At 41.7% G+C, this 19,804-nt stretch overlaps 1 protein-coding gene across 4 annotated transcripts; it reads right to left on the bottom strand.

Moving 5' to 3' along the window:
- Positions 1 to 569: 569 nt before the first annotated feature.
- Positions 570 to 16,695, bottom strand: LOC139621639 (protein NLRC3-like). 4 transcript variants are annotated; one of them, XM_071478367.1, is made up of 9 exons: positions 16,463 to 16,695; positions 16,124 to 16,292; positions 11,645 to 11,764; positions 10,188 to 10,408; positions 8,168 to 9,953; positions 6,634 to 6,810; positions 5,213 to 5,386; positions 4,291 to 4,467; positions 570 to 3,386 (listed from the first exon to the last, which is right to left on the bottom strand). In XM_071478367.1, the coding sequence occupies exons 2-9, from the start codon at positions 16,252 to 16,254 to the stop codon at positions 3,371 to 3,373; spliced, it is 2,802 nt and encodes a 933-aa protein (XP_071334468.1). In that variant the 5' UTR covers positions 16,255 to 16,292; positions 16,463 to 16,695; the 3' UTR covers positions 570 to 3,370. The 4 variants fall into 4 exon arrangements, with proteins under 4 accessions (XP_071334468.1, XP_071334467.1, XP_071334465.1 ...); XM_071478366.1 differs by having other exon boundaries at positions 8,168 to 9,956; positions 16,124 to 16,273; XM_071478364.1 differs by having other exon boundaries at positions 8,168 to 9,956; positions 16,463 to 16,694.
- Positions 16,696 to 19,804: the final 3,109 nt, after the last annotated feature.

The raw sequence follows: 19,804 nt of genomic DNA, 5'->3' as shown, positions 1-19,804 counted from the left end.
AGTGAGGAAATGGAAGACCACAGGCACGGTTCTTGTTAAGGCCAGAAGTGGTAGGCCACCTCCAACCACACCCAAAGACCACCTCCAAAGACCTACAACATCATCTTGCTGCAGATGGTGTCACTGTGCATCGTTCAACAATTCAGCGCACTTTGCACAGGGAGAAGCTGTATGGGAGAGTGATGCGGAAGAAGCCTTTTCTGCACACACGCCACATACAGAGTCGCTTGAGGTATGCAAAGGCACATTTGGACAAGCCAGCTTCATTTTGGAATAAGGTCCTGTGGACTGATGAAACAAAGATTGAGTTATTTGGTCATAACAAGGGGCGTTATGCATGGCAGCGAAAGAACACAGCATTCCAAGAAAAACACTTGCTACCCACAGTAAAATTTGGTGGAGATTGCATCATGCTGTGAGGCTGTGTGGCCAGTGCTGGTACTGGGAATCTTGTTAAAGTTGAGGGTCGCATGGATTACACTCAATATCAGCAGATTCTTGAGAATAATGTTCAAGAGTCAGTCACAAAGTTGAAGTTACGCCGGGGCTGGATATTTCAACAAGACAATGACCCAAAACACTGCTCAAAATCTACTCAGGCATTCATGCAGAGGAACAAGTACAATGTTCTGGAATGGCCATCCCAGTCCCCAGACCTGAATATCATTGAAAATCTGTGGGATGATTTGAAGTGCGCTGTCCATGCTCGGCAACCATCAAACCTAAGTGAACTGGAGATGTTTTGTAAGGAGGAATGGTCCAAAATACCTTCATCCAGAATCCAGACACTCATTAGAGACTATAGGAAGCATCTAGAGGCTGTTATTTTTGCAAAGGGAGGCTTGACTAAATATTGATGTGATTTTTTTTTTCTGTTGGAGTGCCCAAATTTATACACCTGTCTTATTTTGTTTTGATGCATATTGAACATTTTCTGTTAATCCAATAAACCTCATTACACTACTGAAATAATGCTGTGTCCATCAGTTATTTGACTGATCAAAATGAAATTGCTGATCCAAGCACCCAATGATTTATAAATGAAAATAATGGAAATTGCCAGGGGTGCCCTAAACTTTTTCATACCACTGTAAATAACCCAAGCGCTCTCCTCTACAGCTTGGAGCCTGACGACAGGTGGAGGTAGAGAACACTGGCAACTTGTGCGGGGTCCACTCTGAAAAGAAAGGAAGAAAATTGCAGTGGACAGGTGAGGAAAATGATGGCGCTTGGAGGTAATGCTAATGCTGGAATTAAGTGACATGTTGACCTAAGGAGCCATAATGTCAGGAAAAACCCATTTTGGGCGGATATCAGAGAGACTGTTCAAGCTGACAGTTAATCAAAGGGATGGCAGGTATGCAGATAATGGACGCAGCACAAACCCTTTCCTGTCTAGCATGAAGCTAACATAGACTGCAGGTGGAGCAGCCTGCACACAGACATCGCTGCCTGATGCAGCATGGTCAATCACACCACCACCGTCAGCACATACTAACCCCTTCATAACACAGACAAAAGAGGAGAAGGCAACAAGTGGTGAGTTTAAAGCTTTTTGTGAACAAGACAGCAAAATGCAGCTTTATCCTATGGAATGGAAAATAACCTAACTCAAGCTTCAACTCTCAATGCTGGTGGCCAGTTAATGAACCCTTTTCCCCCAATGAACTGTCAATGTTGTACTACTGACACCCTCTCTGCCATGACCCATACATCATCCCCTCAGCAGGCCATGTCACCCATCACCCCATGCATGCCCCAGTCTGTGCAACATGGATATAAAGTGCAAGCTCAGGACTGTAGCTCTGCCTTACATCATGATGCTTCAGTGCCAAGGGTCAGCTCAGCCAGGTTTTTGCCAGCCTATGCAAAACCTGAAGTTGAAACCTTCCAAATGCTGTTTGTTCTCAGTGGAGGTGGGGCATCTACCTGGGGCATCATTGTCTCAAAGGTGTCAGACCCTCAGAAGGTTCAGAAAGTGATGGAGTGGCCTACACCCCCAAACATCTAAGACGTTCAGCAGTTCTGGCTTCATACTACCAACGCTTGATGCCAAACTTTGCCGTGGTGGCCAAGCCACTCCATGAACTCACCAAGAAGTATGTACGTTTTAACTGAACATGTGAATGCCAGGCGGGATTCAAAGAACTAAAAAATCGTGCACCTGTTCTTGACTATCACCTCGACAGTGGTGAGTTCTTCTTGGACACTGATGCCAGTGACTGGGGAATCAGTAAAGTTCTGTCCCAAGTGCAAGGGGATGAGAAAAGGGTCCTAGCCTACAGGAGCAGATTATTGTCAGCTACAGAGTAAAACTACTGCACCACCAGATGAGAGGTCCTAGCAGCAGTTGAGTTCACCTCTCATTTCAGACTGTGACTATACTGTCCCATCCAAACATCCATGGATTGAGTGAGCCATCCCACACCTACCTGTTCTGTGGCTGGACGACTGAGCAGCTGAATTGTGCTCGATTAACTGACCCCAACATAGTGCCAGTGAATAAGTGGATGGATGAAGGGAGGGGACGCCCGACACAGGGATCCTGCTGCCCCCCACATACCGCACCTCTGTGATGGAACAGATGCACAATGGTCCTGTGGGTGGCCACATTGAGGTGGAGAGGACCCTCGCACACCTTAAAGTAGAGATGGGCCCGATCCAATCCTATATCAGTATCGGGTCCAATATTGAGGTCATTCACTATTCCATAACCATAGACTGTATATAAAAAGGCCATCACATAACATGAGACACATCACTGATTCAGATTCCATTCCACATCTTACCATGAACCTGCAGCAACTACAGTGTGTAAAATTAGCTGTTGGCTCAACTAAAATGCTGTTTGTTGGGAGATATTTTCGCCTGGAAACATCAAAGAGCAAGACAGCTACTTGTAATGTGTGTAAAGCCAGCATGCCAAGAGGTGGAAGTACGGTTGCATCATAGAATACAACTAATTTAATCAAGCAACTGAGGTTTTACGTGAAAGAGCACCAGAAGTTAATGCTAGCCAAGGGACAAGGCAACACCACCATGGAAGCAGACTCTTGCTGATGCTTTCAGCAGACAAGCCAAAGGCTAAAGGGATTACAGACTGTACAAGTAGTAGAACCCCACTGGACAATGGCTAGGTCTTCTAGGACATTGACAACTGGGCACCAGTGGAGGTGCTACACCCTATATGAGATCTCAGCTCTTCTGCTCCAGATGTCGGTCGCCTCAACCTGTGGGATACTGCCTCAGACACAGAGGATTCTGCTGTGGGGGCTCTCCAGAGTCTCTGCCCTTCACTTCTCACACATCTCCATTTCTTCTGATTCCTCTGTCAGTCACTGCTGGATCAAGCTCTCCTCCACTCTCAGCTTTAGAAAGGCCTCCATCTATGTAAAGAAGAAGAAAACAGAGGAGATTAATCAGTGTTTACAGAGACTCACTTCATCAGTCAGTGATGCAGCAGGAACTTCAGTCCTGTTCAGCAGTTGTGTAGCGTAGCTGCTTCCTCTCAGATCTCATGTTAATGTGTTGGAGTGAACACACTGAGCTGGAAGCTCAGACTTTTAGCATCAAGTCTGTTCACTCTGCACATTTCACTCAGAGCACAGTGGAAACAAAGTGCTGAATCAGCAACAGGTCAGTGATGGATTCACTCCTGTTACCTGTCAGCTGATGTCACTTTAAACACAGAGTCTCTGTGTGTTGATCAACATCTGACCTGCTTCTGAAATATCACCTGACTGAACATGGAGGCTGTCACTGAAGATATCTGACAGATGGACAGATATACAGATGTGATACTGAACTTCAGCAGAGGTTCTGGTCTGTAGAAAGACCACATGGTAACAAAACTTCATGATGCTTCTCTGAAATAAGAGACAGCGACTGTCAGGCTCCTTCAGACTGAACTCAGAGCTGTGACAGAGATGAAACTGATCAGTTGTTTAGTATTGAAATGAAAGAACAAACAGTCTCAGAATGAATGAGGACACTGTCTCTGTCCATCTGAGAGGCTTTTAAACTGTAATCAACCTAATTTACTGTACACATGATCACAACAACAACGGCTGACTTCACATCAGTACAGAGACATGATCACAACAAGCTTCAGGCTGACTGTTCTCTCTCTGTCTGTCTGTCCAATCCTGAGGCCTGTCACCGTTCTCCAATCACAGCTTCACTGAGGAGGTTGGAGGTTCACAGGAAACACTGGATCTTTGCTCTGATACTAACTGTGTTTAGTACAATACTGCTGAGAGCAGCATGGACTGACTCCACCCCTCTACTGACCTCAGGGTCTCCAGTCTACAGTCTGGACTCTCCATGAGACCACGGAGATCCTTCAGGTGTGAATCCTGCAGGTTACAGTTGTAGCTCAGGTCCAGGTGTCTCAGATGAGAGGGGTTGGACTTCAGAGCTGAGGCCAGAGAAGAACAGCTGATCTCTGACAACCTGCAGTTTATCAACCTGAATAAAGAATAAAAGATGTGAGTTTAGGAGACAAAGTTTCTGATTGAACCTGTTCAGTGTTTCATTGTCTGTTCAGTGTTTCATCATCTGTTCAGAGCTGAAGAAGGTTTAGAAAGTAGAAGTTTAGAAAATGAAACTCAAACACCTGAACCAACAGGAAGCAGCTGTCAAATACAAACAGTGACAGCTCTCATTAATAATAATGACAACATGCTGCTGCTTCAGTAAAGATGTAGTGACTCCACCTCTGCCAGCTCCATCCTGTGGCTCCATCTATACAAACTCATGTTTATTAGAGATTCTACTAAAGATCCTCAAGTTCTCAAAGACAACAAATGTGAGGCTGAACTCTGGAGACATGAGAACAAATCTATAGAAACACATGTTAGATGAAGCAGTTTATGAACCACAGAGACATAAAAACCTGGAGACTGACTTCAAATATTTAACACAGTCAAACTGATTCAAAGAGCTGAAACCAACAGAGACGCAACGTGTTATCATGACATGTTGGCTTTGAATATTTCACTACAAACATCACAGAGCCTTAGAAGAGAGGTGGAACCATCAGCTATTGATTATAGATCGGTTATTGTCTGACAGATTCAATGTGTTTCTGTTGTTCTTTTAAAAAGCCATGAGGTGAAACTGAAGAGAAACAGTCACAGGACTAAAACCAGAGAAGAAAACAGATTTTCACATCACATTCATCTCAGCACCAAAATAAAACATGGAGTCTGACCTCAGAGTCTCCAGTCTACAGTCTGCACTCTGAAGAAAACCACACAGACCCTCCACTCCTAGATCCTTCAGTTTGTTGTTGCTCAGGTCCAGGTGTCTCAGATGAGAGGGGTTGGATTTCAGAGCTGAGGCCAGAGTAGAACAGCTGATCTCTGACAACCTGCAGTCACTCAACCTGAATAAGAATAAAAGATGTAGATAAATGATTGATAATCAGATATGTCCATGGGCATTGGACCCTTTTTTGGTTTGAATCCTATCTTACTGGGTGCTCCTTCACTGTGTCATGGCAAGGGAAAATGTCCTTAGTCCACCCCCTCCCAACTTGAGTCCCCCAAGGATCGGTTCTGGGACCCCCTCCTCTTTGCTATATACACCACCTCCTTGGGTCCAATTATTCGTTCACATGGCATCTCATATCACTGCTATGCTGATGACACCCAGCTATACCTGTTCCCACCAGAAAAACCCACGGTCTCTGTGCGGCTCTCAGCTTGTCTCTCTGACATATCTGCATGGATAAAGGAACGCCACCTTCAACTAAATCTCTCAAAGACTAAACTCCTAGTCATCCTGGCCAATCAGTCTCTTCATCATGATATTGATATCAAAATCGCCTCTTCGTCCCTTAACCCGTCTACGGTTGCAAGAAACCTGGTCATCATGTTTGACGACCAATTATCCTTCTCAAACCATATTGCATCTGTTTCTCAGTCGTGCAGCTTTGCTCTTAACAACGTCAAGAAAATCTGTTTACCAAACAGTATGACACATGAAGAGCAGGTCACTGGTTCAACTCCTGGCCATCTGGACCATTTACTGTAAGTCTCTCTGCCACTCTCTGTCCCATATTTCCTGTCTCTCTCCACTTTCCCAAATAATGGCCCATAACTCAGCGACACTGCTGTTACCAACAAACACTGAGTTAAATAATCCTAAGTCAATGAAACAATTGTAAACTGTTGTTGTTACAGGAGGAACCACAAGTTTCTGATTCTTTATCATGTTAAAGAAGAACTTGTTGTGTTGACTAGAGGAGGACAAGTTCTTGGCCTCAGTGCACCACCGGTGTTACAGCAGATTCTGTGACCTGCAGCAACAACCACTTCACCTCCAGCTAATGTTCAGAGCCTCCTGCAGAAACATCAGACATTCATTTAACTGATTTTCACTGGATGATGAGGAAGAGTTCATTTTATTTTCACTCTGTTGGTTTTATTTGTGCAGCTGCAGCACAAAGTCAGATGTAGATTAAAAAGAGAGTAAAAGAGTTGCTCCGATCTTTTGTATGTTGTTGTGATTTAAAATGTCATTAGTTCATTAATTCACAGCCGATGGATTCAACTTCTGAGTGAAGATTAATTAGGTTCAGTTGTGGATTAAAGATATAAGATCTACAACAGTAACAGTCAGTGAACTGACCCCAGAGTCTCCAGTCTACAGTTTGGACTCTCCAGTCCAGCACACAGCTGCTTCACTCCTGAATCCTGTAGGTCCTTGTTTCCACTCAGGTCCAGGTGTCTCAGATGGGAGGGGTTGGACTTCAGAGCTGAGGCCACAACTTCATAATGAGTCTCTGAGAGTCGACAACCAATAAGTCTGTTATTGGAGAAAATATAAAATCTGTTAGAATAAAATCAACATTTCTTCAGAGCTCAGCTTGGTGAACAGTTCAATCTCTGTTCGCTGCATTGTTTGCTGCATCAAGAACATGACGTTGACTTCTGGTGTGTACAAGAAGACCGAATCCTCCATTCTGCTCTGATAGATTCAGACCTGTGTTCTTGGCTGAGGCTGAACATTTCCTGATACAACTCTCCTCTACAGCAGTAAGAGAGAATACACCTGTGACTTATTTAACACAATATATGGAAAGACTTTAAAGCTCCACTAAGCTGACACTAAAAAAACAGAGGTTCACTCTTCAGAGTGAAAGGTTCAATAATCAATCAATCACACTCTTGATCAGTTCAATAACTCAGTTTTAAATCTACACTCTCGGTCTGATATGACCAGTAGTTTGTGTTAATGTCTGTGAACTTTAAATAGATAATGTTGGTAAATGACACGACTGAGTCACTTCACTAACGTGATGACTTTTTAACATGATGATTGATTGATTCATTGATAATGAACCATTATCCCATCAGTGTTTGTTGTTACCACAGAGCTGCTGTTCTGATAAACTCACACACACACTTCACTGGAGAGAATCAAACAGTGCAAAGTAGCAGCTTTAATTTGAGCCCACTGTTTTTGTCCCCTGTGATTTAAAGAGGGGGAGACGTCCCCTAACATCCTTCATGTTCATCATGACTTCAGTCGTCTCTGGACAACGATTAAGATCTTATACAAACTTTACTAAACACCTGCTAGAACCTGCTCATTAGAGATTCACTGTTCACTATAAAACACTGACGACTGTTGTCATAGAAATCTCATGAGTCCTGAATACAGACCTCCACAGAGTCATCACTGCTCTCCTGTAACACTGTCACTGTGGACAGTTTCAACAAAGCTGAACCAGAGACATCACACATACTTCTTCCTTCTTCTTACATTACCCACAATGCAACTCAACCAGTGACAGTTGGCTGTTAGATTAGTGTGTGCCCTGCATCAGAGATGGGGGGGGGGGTACAGAGGTCTGATAAGTTCACTTCTTTCTAAGTCCCCCCTTTCAGTCTCTGTCTTCAGACTCCGCCCACACTAACTCAGGTGACCTCACCTGAGGACATTTATCAGACTGCACACAGCTCCCTCTGGAGACACTAAATGCTTAATACAACAACACAGAACATCAACAAATAAATGAAGCATCTGACAATTAATGCAAATAAACTTGACTTTTTACTTTTTTTTCAATGTAAAACCAAGAATAATGAAAATAAACTGTGTTTATCTGAATTTGACTAAACCACTGATCAATAATTATGTTGATCATGTTCGGACTCACCGAGCTTTTCTGCAGTTCCTCACAGCTGGGATCAGTCTCTGCCGTCCCTCCTCTGATGTCTTGTAATTGTTCAGGTCCAATTCATCCAGAACCTCCTCTGACATCTGCAGCATGTAGGCCAGAGCTGAGCAGTGGATCTCAGAGAGTCTCTTCTTTGATCTGGTCCCTGAGTTCAGGAACTCTTGGATCTCCTGATGAACTGAGTGGTCATTCATCTCCATCAGACAGTGGAAGATGTTGATGCTTCTGTCAGGAGAGATTTCATCACCGTTCATCTCCTTCAGGTTCTTGATGGCTCTCTGGATGGTTTCTGGACTGTTCTCTGTCTGACCCAGCAGACCTCCTAAGAGTCTCTGGTTGGACTCCAGAGAGAGGCCATGAAGGAAGCGAACAAACAGGTCCAGATGACCATTTTTACTTTTGAGGGACTTCACCATGGCTGCCCTCAGGAAGACATCCAGGGTCAAATCAACATATTCTCCCTGGAAGTTCTCCAGAACCTTTGTGTTCTTGTTGGTGTAACAGTGGAACATGTAGACTGCAGCCAGAAACTCCTGAATGCTCAGATGAACAAAGCAGTAGACTGTTTTCTGGAAGATCACACTCTCTCTTTTGAAGATCTCAGTACAGAGTCCTGAGTACACCGAGGCCTCTGTGACATCCAGACCACACTCATCCAGGTCTTCTTGGTAGAACAAGATGTTTCCTTTCTCCAGATGTTCAAACGCCAGCCTCCCCAGCTTCAGAAGAACTTCCCTGTCAGCCTCCATCAGCTCCTGTGGACTCGTCTCATGTCCCTCATCACACTTGAGCTTCTTCCCCTTTGTCTGAACTAGCAGGAAGTGTGAGTACAGGTCAGTCAGGGTCTGGGGCAGCTCTCCTCTCTGCTCTGTAGTCAACATGTGCTCCAGAACTGTAGCAGTGATCCAGCAGAAGACTGGGACTTGACACATGATGCGGAGGGTCCTGGACTTCTTGATGTGTGAGATGATTCTGCTGGACAGCTCTTCATCACTGAATCTCTTCTTGAAGTACTCCTCCTTCTGGGCGTCAGTGAAGCCTCGTACCTCTGTTACCCTGTCAACACATGTAGGAGGGATCTGATTGGCTGCTGCAGGTGTGGAAGTGATCCAGATGAAAGCGGAGGGAAGCAGGTTCCCCTGGATGAGGTTTGTCAGCAGCAGGTTGACTGATGACATCTGTGTGACATCAGACACAACCTCCCTGTTGTTGAAATCCAGTGAAAGTCTGCTTTCTTCCAGGCCGTCCAAGATGAACAGAACTTTACAGACAGCCAGCTGCTCTGCTGTGACCTTCTGTAATGTTGGATGGAAAACATGGAGCAGCCTGAGAAGACTGTGCTGCTGCTCTCTGATCAGGTTCAGCTCCCTGAACGAAAGCAGAACCAGCAGACTGACATCTTGGTTCTCCAAGCCCTCTGCCCAGTCCAGAGTGAACTTTTGCACTGAGAGGGTTTTTCCAGCACCGGCAACGCCGTTGGTCAGAACCACTCTGATGTGTCTCTGTTGGTCAGGTAATGCTTTAAAGATGTTGTGGCATTTGATTGGAGCATCATAGAGGGTCTTCATCTTGGAAGCTCGCTCCAGCTGCCTCACCTCATGTTGGGTATTAACCTCTTCACTCTGTCCCTCTGTGTTGTAGAGCTCAGTGTAGATCCTGTTGAGGAGGGTTCCACTTCCTGTTCCATCAGTTCCTTCAGTCACACGTTCACATCTGCTTCTCAGACTGATCTTATGTTGATCTAAAACCTCCTGCAGGCCACTATCTGCTGAAAGAGAAGAGACCATGTCAGACTGAAGAAAGAGAATCTGAGAATCTGCTGATTATTTTTCATCAGCTACAGAAAAACTAAAGAGCAACAAAGAAAAGCTTTTTAATGTTGTGGTTTTTAGAATCATCTGAAATGTCAGTGCTGTGTGATAGAACAACTGACACTGGAGAAAACAACAGGTCCTGGTTTCAGAAATGAAGATATCAGCAGAAAAATGTTCATTCTCACTTTGTACAGTGCTGCTCTGACTGGCTGCCTGCAGTCCAGGTCTGGGTCTTTTTCCACACTGGGGACAGGAGGGGTCTCCTGAAGAACCAGACTGGTCCCAGTATGAGGTGATGCACTGTCTGCAGACCCACTGTCCAGAGACTGGATCCTTTAGAACATCCTGACACAGAGCACAGCAGAACAGCTGCTCCTCCACAGAGGCACCACTCCTCTTTCTCTTTCTGTGAAGACATTTTTTTATCACTAACATGTCATAGTCACAGCTCCGAATCTCTGTTCCCATTGACTGCCCATCTCAAGATGGTAACAGGAGCTGGCCTGAGAGAAGACCATAGGGGCAGACACCCAAGGAGGAGAGAGAAAGAAAGTAGTGGAAGATGAGTGGAGAGTGTTGAGCTGAATGAAAACCTGGTCCTAAAGCGGTCTAGTTTCTGTCTCTGTTTAGTTGTGAACCTACATGAACTGAAGCAAACGCTGAGCTCAGGTCTCAACTGGTGACATGTGAAAAACTGCTCCTCCCATGTGACAACGCTGTGGATTTATTTCCTGATTACTCTCAGTGATGGGTTCTTGTTAAGGTCTCCTCCTGAGAACCATTCTCCAAGACTCTCAGACTGTCACTGAGTCATTTAGTTGACTTATTTATTAGATTATAGGATCTTGATTCTGATCTGAGTCCTATCAGCTCTTTGTCATGTTGCTCTTTAACTAATGAACTGATCAAATGACTGATCTTGTTCAGTCTAATAAAGCAGTGTTGGAGCTATAATCCAATGTGAGGAGACTGAACCTGACAACAGAAGCTTTCAGCAGCTCTACCTGAGCTCTGAATAAATGTTGTGTTGACTCTTCTGGTTCACTATGTGTAGAAGATCAGACAGTCAGAGACAACAGTAAATGTTGGGCTCTTCTCTGTTTAAATTCAGCATTGTGCTCTTTCAACTGTCTGGTTCTCATCAACATGTTTGCTGACTTTTCAAAATAACAGTGTGTCTGTATCTGCTTTAATCTTTACTGTGACTTCAGTTTAAAGGCTCAGAGGTGTGAATCATTAAAGTGTCCCCTCCAACATGGAGATACTGTGTTTCTTCTCTGTCCTGCTCATTGACAGCTCTACAGACAGGTGGAGCACACACAGGAGTTGATATGAAATCAGCTGATTGTGGGCGTGTCTGAATCCATCTATTGAAACTGTGGAGGTGGCGATCAGGCTCGTGTTCACAATGACAGGTTGATGAAACAGTAACATGAGAGCGCTCTGCTTCATATATCTGATTAGCTGTGTGTGTGTGTGTGTGTGTGTGTGTGTGTGTGTGTGTGTGTGCACATGTTTCTGTCTGAGTTTTGGTTGTGAACCTACAGAGTTTTATGAATCTGGTCTCTGGTTTCTCTCTTTTCCTTCACATATGTCTAATAACTGAATCATTTTCAACTCAGTTTACAGTAGAAACTCTTACTTTGTGTCTTTGGGTCCAGGTTCAGTACTGAAGTCTGGAGGATCATGTTTGGAACAGTCACTCTTCATAGAGAGACAGCTGGATCCTGCAGACTCTGGTCTTTGTCTGCGGTTCTGACCTCTGCAAACAAAAACATGTTTTTATTCATATCACATTGATCACTGATCATTTCTCTGATGACAGAGGCATTGTGGGAACTCTCAGCTGATGTCACCAACCAGCATCACACTGCAGTGAAGGATGGAAGCAACACACCAGCATCCATAAACAACACTGTTGTGTCAGTCAGTCATTAAATGTGTCTCCAGCTGTTGATGACCTGCCTCACATCAGCTCTAAAGAGGCAGAGTGATAAAAAGGTGAGATGAGAGGATCAGACACTGACACTGCTCAGCATCTGAATCCTCAACTTCAAGCGTTGATTAAACAACCTTTATAGCCCTTATCAGCTTTTGTTTGAGTTTCTCTGCATTTGTGTCCAGAAATCATTCATTTTATAACAGTAAGAACAGACCAGAATGCTGCAACATGAACCCATCAGACATGTTCCTTCTTGCCCTACCTTTTCCCTGGGACTTACTTAAATGTAAAACCAGCTTTCATTGAGCTATTGACTGTTCTTTGGAGGTGTAATCCTGGCTAAGGACTGGCTAAACACACAGCCTTTTTCAGGTGGAAATACCGCTCCAGTTCAGCTCCTGGTCTCATTTTTTTTTTTTTAGCCTTTCACCTTAGCCCCCTGTAAAGCTGAGCCTCCCAGCTACCAGCCTGAGCCCCCTTGGTTGACACTTAGTCCTGGTCCTGGTCAGTGCCTCGTCTTCTGTTCCTGGCCCGGTTGACTGCCCTGCAGCAAGGGTCATAGCCAAATCAGTGGTGTCCACTGACTATCGTCTGGCCTACATCAGCTCAGTAGTAACCAGTGTTCTGTTTTAGCAACCATGGTCAGTGGACAGACCACTGATTTGGCTGCAACCCCCTCTCAAGCCCTGGCTGATGCATCACCTGCTCCCACTTCAAGGGTCCCAGGTAATTTCCCGCCTGTTCCTGAGTCCATTTCTTACTTAACCACCCTGGACTACACGTTGCCTACTCCAGCATTGAGGGTCCCAGCTGATGCCTTACCAGTTCCAGCGTTGGGGTCCCAGTCAACGTTACATTAGTTCTTTGTGCGTTGTTGGCGGGCTGGTGGACACCAGCTCCTCGTCCCAAGTCAGTTGACCGGCTGACTCCAGCTTCTGATCCCCAGCCTGAGGCCTGGCCGATTCCAGCTTATGATCCTCAGTCAGTGGTCCAGCCTACATCAGCTCCTGATTTCTAGTCAGCAATTCAGCTGCCTCCTGCCCCTGATCTCCTGTCACGAGTTGGGCTGCCTTCCTTGTCTGCCTACCAAGGGGTCCTGTCTATGCCGTCACCCTCCTTCACAGCCTCCCAAGAGGATCAGTTCTCACTGTCTGCCTCCTACTCAACCTCTCAAGAGGCCCCATCTTTGTCCAAGTCAACTCCGCCCAAGTTGCCGAGTCATTTACATAATTCATAAGAGTCAGAAATACAATGAATTCAAAGTAATTTTTTCCAAATCATATTGATAAGATAACACAACTTAATTTGTAATTTAGTGCATTTGTTAAAAGTGCAATCTTTTAAATATATTTTTAATTACATAAATATATACTTTTCAAGTGTATTCATTTCAGTTTAATGAGTCAGTTTAACTGATTTAATTTTTTTTTTAATTGTATTTTTAACTATTGTAACTTCTTAAAGGTATACATTTCATCTTTAAATGTGTTTAAAATGTGTATTTTTTTATCAGTGTATTACTGCCTGTATTACATTTAAGTGTATGTTTGGGCTTTTAAAGTATAAGGCCAGAGACACAGTGGATGTGTTGTGTGTGCGGTGGTGGCTGCGGAATGTCTTGGTTTTCATTTTACCGCCAATGTTAACCAATTAGAGCTGAAACACTGAAAACACATCTCTCGTGTCGTGGCTGGGTCGCAGAATCTTAGCCTATATATTTATACTTTATTTATACTGTTTAAACTACACTATTTGTTAATGTGATTAAATATATTCTATAAGTGAATTAATGTATGTATTAATGCGAATGACAAATGTTTACAGTAGTTTCCTGTTGTTTGCATTGTATACAGAACTCTGTAAAATTACACATTACTGTTCATTGATTTTCTGTAAATTAACAACCCAACTGTTATTTTAAATAGAATGCCTATTATACAAATTATGCCAATTTCTCTTTTTTTTGACAGAAAAATTACTATATTATTTACAAAGTATTTTTTTCAGTTTCATCATTCAGATAATTAATGTAAATAAAATGACAATAATTATCTGTAATTAAATATGTAGCACAAAGAAAACAGAGCTAACCAGCAGCTACCTATCCCAACTCGGAGGTGTTTATAGCGAGGTGATGAGGGTAAGAACTGAAGGATGACTGTGTTGACAGATGTGCAGTTAGGGCCTCACAAATACTGTCACAGATCATCTGCCTTAAAGGCCTGAATAAAGCCGCATTCCATCAGGCCAGGTGAGGGAGTGATCTAGCCACACCCAATCAGTGATGTCAGAGTGAGTAAAAGCACATTGACCTACATGCCAATGAATCTGACAAAGTAAACTGAGAAAAGGCAACATATTAATGCCTTGCAATAATACAGACAGGAAGTAGAAGAAGCAAGAATGATGAGCTTTAAGATAAGTAAGATTAGCAGCATCTAGTGTGTGTTAGGTAATTGCTCTAAAATAGAGGTGATCACTGGTTTTCATGAGTAGGTGATATGGTATTAATTAAGTAATTGCCAAGGTGTCAATGTTAGGTGATTGCTGGTTGAAACATTTATATATCCTTACCTGCAAATGTATATATTACAGCATATTTCCCATATTCATGCCTGGAGAATTTTATAATACGATTTCAGACCCCCCTAAAGTGGACCGTACCATTTCTTAACCTTGATGTTAGCTGAACGTCTTGTCCACCTGACTCACTCCATCACTGGCTCACAGGGGTTAAATTGGGCCAAAGCCCACTGAGTTGAGCTCAGTCTCCTTGAATATCATGTCATCATATCACACTTGCATTTTTTTTTAAATCTACCAGAAAATCTAACAATATTTGAGTAGCTTGTACAGTCTCTAACAGTATAAATAACACCACTGGACACTCAGTTAGGGTTTAAGGTTGCTGCGTGATAAAACATTGACAGCACACAGACAGACAGACAGACAGACAGACAGACAGAGCAGGAGAGAGTTCTTCAGACCATCAGAGCAAAGTGAGAAATATCCACAGATCTGTTATTGTCATTTATTCCTATGATGCTCCTCTCACGTCATCTGCATGCAAAGCTTATATTTTATGAGAATTTGAAGAAACTTTTCTCTTGTTAGTTTTAAAACAACACTTTATCACTTTACTCTATATTTAAATAAATAATTAGTTTGTTGATTGAATTCTGTGTTCTGTACTTGTACGTGTAAATGTTAAAATTGTTTTAAAATCAGTTAATTTTTTAATGTTTTACTTGTAAAGATCAGTTTTTAAGTCATGCAGTGCAAATATTATGCATAAAGTCAAATAGGTGTTATTCTTTATTCTTTTTGGTATTTGGTGTCTTTGCAAGAGCCTACTGTCAAAAGTAAGATGATTCAGTGATAGTAAATATGTAAATCCATAAGTATTGATATCTTGAATAGGAGGATGAAGACCTGGAGCAGGCAACTATGGCTCTTTATCACTGGGAAGGAGGATTGTTTCCATCCACCCAAAGACATGAGGATAGTCATGGAAGGAACCGAGGTCCTGAAGAAGTTGCCCTCAGTTGTAACAGTTTTTGCCATGTTCTTCAGGCTCAAATAAACACTCAACATAAAATGACAGAAAAAAGCACTTTGACTTTGTCCAAAAAGTCCTGATGGAGCTTCATGGAAATAAGATAAGCCCAGAATTTATTAACTGAGCACCCAGTTGTACAGCTCAGTTTAGTTGCACTGACTCACTTCAATTTTAGTGTTTCTACAACCAAGACTTTGGACCCTTTTATAAGAGGTTGTTGTTTGGATAGTGCACTTTATGATTCTTGATGATATCAGTAGTATTCATCTCTGATATTAAGTTGAAGGAGACCTTTCATCTTTATAAACAGATGTACAAAGTTCAATTTACGGGACAATAAATGTTTGAGAGTTTCGAAGTAAAATATTGATCAAAATCTATTTAAGGTGAGTTTCAAGTAATGACAACAGTTATTTTTGATTTGTAACAATTTAAAATGACCAGTTTGCTAGAACCCTAAAATGGTTTGCATGCAATTAAACATTTAAGGTTAAAATTAATAGATTATTTACATCAAGCCAATAAAACAAACTATTCTTTATATGTGTATGTGATTAATTATTTCAATTTTTATAAGCAACTTTTTTTTTTTTTGTGCAGATTTGTAGCAGTTCTCTTACTGTGTGTCTGAGGGTCCAGGTTCAGTACTGAAGTCTGGAGGATCATGTCTGGACAGGTCACTCCTCATAGACAGACAGCTGGATCCTGGAGACTCTGCTCTGTCCTGCTCTTCTTTCACACGATTACTCATTTTCAGGTCTTCAGTCAGTCTGAAACCAGTAACACTGACTGTGAGATGAAACACATACACACACAGGTTATTAATCTCCTTTTCTCTCAGTGTCTCTGTGTGGACAAAAGTTCACTGTGACTCTTCTTCCCTCCACAGTCCACAGGGACAAACTGACTCAGAGACTTTGACAGTGAAATAATAATAATAATGTTGAATGAACACTCACCTGCCTCAGCCTGCAGTTTCCCTCCTTCTGCTCTGTCCAGTTAAAATGTCTGAGGACTTTGAACTCACCTGCAGTTTCAGCTGTGTGTGTGTGTGTGGGTGGGTGTGTGTGTGGTGGAAAGGAACTAAGTACAGTTACTCAAGTACTGTTCACTTTAGTATTTCCATTTTATGTTACGTTATACTTCCACATTACTACATTTCATGAATTTGGTCGTTTTCCTATAAAAAAGGACTGAGAGGTTCAGGAAATCCTTTGTTCCCTCTGCCATCAGACTGTGGTCAAAGTCAGTGGATCATGACACAGACTTGAATCTAAACTGCACACATTGGTGAGCTATTTGACTACTATTTAAAATGTTCCCATGGGATCAATAAAGTATTAACTGTCTAACTACTCAATTAATCAACATAATATCCTCTCAAGTGAACTAAACATGATTGTGTGTACAGCTGTGTATGTGCGTGTGTGTCTGTCTGTCTGTCTATGTGGAGTCACCTAGAGGCATCAACTGAAAATAACTGCTGAATGACTTCTGACTGAAACTGAATTTAAAAAATATATTTTAGTGAGAACTGTTGAATGTGTGTTAATCCATGTGTTTTGTGCATAGTGTGTGAACAGTGTGTAGCAGGACTTACACAGAAATGTCAGTAAAATGTTTGATGAACACCACAGAAGTCTTTAATCAACTGATCCGAAAAAGCAACAATGCTAATGGACATGGTGCCTACAGAGGCAAAGTTTCCTGTAGTATGTAAACTCCATATGCTAGTTATCATGGTAATTTCACGTCATTTAAAAAACTTGCACCATATTATGTAGTGTTGAAGAGTTGGTACGTAGCAGGGACTCACCCCTCACACTGCTGCAGAGCTAATTACAAATGACTGACTCTAAGAATAGCCCACCCATGGGAGCTTTTTTGTCACTCCAGTCTGCTCTTCTGTGTGGATGTTCAGTTTAGAAGGTGTACCAAAACAGTTTGTGATAATGTCAACTCCATTTTCCCAGTCTCATTTGTCTCCAGGGTGTCTTACTTCTGGCGTCTCAGTCCTAGTGTGTGTTGTCCCACTCCAATCCAAAAGTCCTTTTTTCTCTTTTCCCAGGTGCAACTGGAAACTTCAGTTCTGATCCTGCTGCTTCACTTGCCTAAACCATACCTACACTAAGGAAGTATAGACCCCTAATAACTTCACCATAACAGAGAGCATGGATGCACTATATTACATCCATGGTTCAGAGTCACAGTTCTCATAATAAATGCAACCAGCATTTATTATTAGCAATTCCATTAGGACTGAGCAGGCGCCATTTTTAGATCCTGTGTCCTGTTCTCATATCACCTACTTTTTTTTTCTTAAGTATTATTCAAACATTTTCCATTTCATCTCATTAAAAATGAAACTGTGAAAATGGAGTAAACAGCCTTCTGAAATAAGATAATGATATGGACAATACATAAAAATAAAATAAAATAAACGCATACAACATACAAACAAGAATAATGAAACAAAAATATTCAATTTTTCAAAACCAGCGATATACATAGGGGTAACATGAAACAAACAACAAAGACATTAATGAAAAATATTTAAGGCTTTACAACAATGCACTGTTTTTATCGCTTTGTTGTTCTTCAATCCATGGAATGAAGAAATATCGTGTCTGAATGTTATTTGGATTGAATAAAATATTTTGAATAATATTTTAATTTTAGTCAATTTTTACTGGTGTATGTTGTATTTTCCATATAAAAAAGGGATTCAAAATATTTTTTTACAATCTATATCATTCTTCCTACAAAAAATATGTCTCTTTTCTGAATAATTGAGCCAGTTAACATCTTACAAAACATTCCATTCATAAAATAAATGAATGATGAAGATGGCAGTGTGCATGGACGCAACGGCTATTAGCTCTCTGACTCCTTGCACTGACCAGCTGTAGCAACCTTAATTTTGTTGTATTCTTGTACAATGACAATAATGGTTTTCTATTCTATTATATTCTATTCTATTCTAAATGACAAATACTATCAGTTTCTTAATTGCAAAGTACACACTTTCCATCAAACATCGTCTGTGAAGTTTGACAGTACCTGGTTTACAAGATAAATCAAGTGTATTTTGACGATAACACAATTTTTCTTACTATAATTCCAAACTGACTTCAATTTAATATTTTCAAATGTGGAGTTCCACAACTTCTCCAAACTTCACAAGTTCAACTAAGAAGTGTTAAGTTCTGGTAAATTTGCCATTTGGACCCCAGAGCAGATTCAGACACAGAGTCAGACACAGAGTCAAAGTCAGTAAGAGAAAGTTCTTGTGTGAATGCAGGGGGGTAAGGGATCCTGGTGGTGGCCGGTGGAGTGTGGAGGTGAAGGTGGATGGTTGGCATGGAGCAGGTGAGCGGCAAGAGCGGCAGTGGCCTCACATACAGAGTGGAGAGATCTGGTGAGGAGTGAGAAATATTCCGTTCAAGGGCTCTGGACCATGGATGTATTATAAGACATATATGCTCTGGACGTGATTTGTGTGGGCTTGGGACATGGATGTATTATAAGACCTTATAATACATCCATGGCTTGGGACAGGTAAGTATCCCAGAATGCATTTCGCGCGAAAAAAAAAAAGTGACAACGGCGGAGATACCTAGCCAGGCCCAAAGCTGTGACAATTTTCACCCGAGAACTGTTATTATATAATTAAAGAGAGACATATAAAAGAGAAATAAAGAGAAATAAAATAAAGGGAAAATGGGCACCTAGTTTCTGAATATGTGGATGTGAGGACCACCGTGCGTTTTGATATATGATGAAATTGTCCTTCGAGCAGATGAAATGTGCTCTCTGAATTGAAATATATTTGGTGCTGCTGGTTAATCTGAGAAGGTGAAGTTGAAAATAGGTGATTTCCTGGACAGGTTAACAACAGCACTGTGGGATCCTTATATGTACAAATATGCCACTTCATTTCAGTAAAAAGATATATATATATATATGATATATGTGTGTATGTATATATATATATATATATATATATATATATATATATATATATATATATATATGTGTGTGTGTGTGTGTGTGTGTGTGTGTGTGTATATATATATATATATATATATATATATATATATATAAACGAAAATTAATAGTGTTAGTGTGGATAAACCACACTAACACTGTTAATTTTCGTTAATTAAACTGTGTTAGATTTTTAAAATAAATTACCTATGGGATATGAAAAGTGTATATTTTACTACACTCTGTCAATTCTGTTTTTCCGTCTGTTTGTGGAGATTTGAGTTTTGATGATTTTGTCACATTTTTTTCACATC

This window comes from Trachinotus anak, unplaced genomic scaffold, assembly GCF_046630095.1.
Source record: "Trachinotus anak isolate AG129_WGS33_773 ecotype Australia unplaced genomic scaffold, CSIRO_AGI_Tana_v1 ptg000005l, whole genome shotgun sequence".
Taxonomy (NCBI): Eukaryota; Metazoa; Chordata; class Actinopteri; order Carangiformes; family Carangidae; genus Trachinotus; species Trachinotus anak.
Note: the sequence above shows the minus strand (reverse complement) of the source record. Positions and strands in the feature narration are given on the sequence as shown.